Source organism: Fukomys damarensis, unplaced genomic scaffold (assembly GCF_012274545.1).
Source record: "Fukomys damarensis isolate Sample0158 unplaced genomic scaffold, DMR_v1.0_HiC HiC_scaffold_1917, whole genome shotgun sequence".
Taxonomy (NCBI): Eukaryota; Metazoa; Chordata; class Mammalia; order Rodentia; family Bathyergidae; genus Fukomys; species Fukomys damarensis.
In genome coordinates, this window is record NW_022902829.1 from 1 (window position 1) to 1,355 (window position 1,355).

The following is a 1,355-nucleotide window of genomic DNA, read 5'->3' on the forward strand; positions in this document are numbered from 1 at the left end:
ACGAAACATTTAGGGCCACAGTCCTAATGCTGCCCCTGTGCTAAGGACTATAATTACATATTTTTGTTTAATATTTATATAATTGAAGGTGAGACAAAATCTTAACTTTTATCTTCTAATTTTCCTTGGCATTGGGTTGTATTAAATAATGATTTCTTGATTAATAAATCCTCAGAGAGTAAAACTTAAACAAACTGAGCTAAATTAACTCAAGGCTCTCCACATCTACCAAATTTTATTCCAGTTTTTCCTGATTTAGCACTTAGTTAAAACTTTTAATTTTGTAGTATCTCAAATCTAAAATTGTTAGGCAGCACATAACCTCTACTATTGATAAACATTTACTTGGCAGTAATATTGAGGAAATATTTGAGATTCATCCTAATACTGTATATTTTATACAGACTTTCCCATCGGTGTATTGAGTCCAGAGCTTTTCAGGTAGTTCTAGAGATCAGGTTCTTCACCTTATCCTTTGAGAGATGCTGAGGTTTCCCACTGAGAAAAGAACAAATTTAACTCCATTTCCTCTCCCTCCCAAAGGGGGACTCTAGTTGCTGAACGTTTCAAGGGAATGAAATGTTTCTCTAAAAAGATAGGAACCTTTTGCCGTGGTATTAGTAATACTTCAGAGCCATACCATGTTTCTAAAATATTCATTAAAAAAATAAACTTACACATCATCCCTGAATTTATCCAGAGTTATTATGTGTCCATCGTCATTTAAAACTTCATCTGCAATACACAGACCCAGGTTCTTAAGGGCTGTAAAAGTCAGAATGAGAAGAAATGAACATTCACGAAGCGAAAAGTGTTTCCAGCTGGAGAAAGTTATGGGGTGACCATCTGCTGTGACTTCAACACGTGGAAGACACTGACCTTCTTTATACTGTGCAAATGTAATGGTGCCTTTGCCCGAGGGGTCCATCATGTCAAACATAGCCACTATGTTGGAGTTATCCATGAAGAAAGGAAATGCAACACCAGTGACTTTAGCAAGTCTCAGACGTTCCAACAGAGAGATTAGATATTCTCTTGGTTTTGCTGCAAAAGAAGAGTTCCAACTCATTCTGGTATAAAAATAAAATACATCCCAAATGGAAATAGTCATTTCTGTTGTTTTTGGTTTTTTGAGACAAGTTCTTGCTGTATAGTCAGGATATCTTTGAACTCATTATGTAGCACAGGCTGGTCTCGAACCTGCAGAGATCTTCCCGTCTCAAGCTTCTTGAAAGTGCTGGGATTACAGGGCTGTGCCACCATACCCAATGGAAGTGATCATTTAATAATTACTAAACACCTATGTTCAAGGTACTATACTAAGTACTAGGGTTACAAGCCTTGCCTGTGATGAA

General features: G+C 36.8%; 1 protein-coding gene across 1 annotated transcript; it reads right to left on the reverse strand.

The window, feature by feature from the left end:
• Positions 1-21: 21 nt before the first annotated feature.
• On the reverse strand, positions 22-1,084 carry LOC104871433 (EF-hand calcium-binding domain-containing protein 10). Its single transcript, XM_010637357.3, has 2 exons — positions 880-1,084; positions 22-765 (listed from the first exon to the last, which is right to left on the reverse strand). Exons 1-2 carry the CDS (start codon positions 1,067-1,069, stop codon positions 674-676), a joined length of 282 nt encoding a protein of 93 aa, XP_010635659.1. The 5' UTR covers positions 1,070-1,084; the 3' UTR covers positions 22-673.
• Positions 1,085-1,355: the final 271 nt, after the last annotated feature.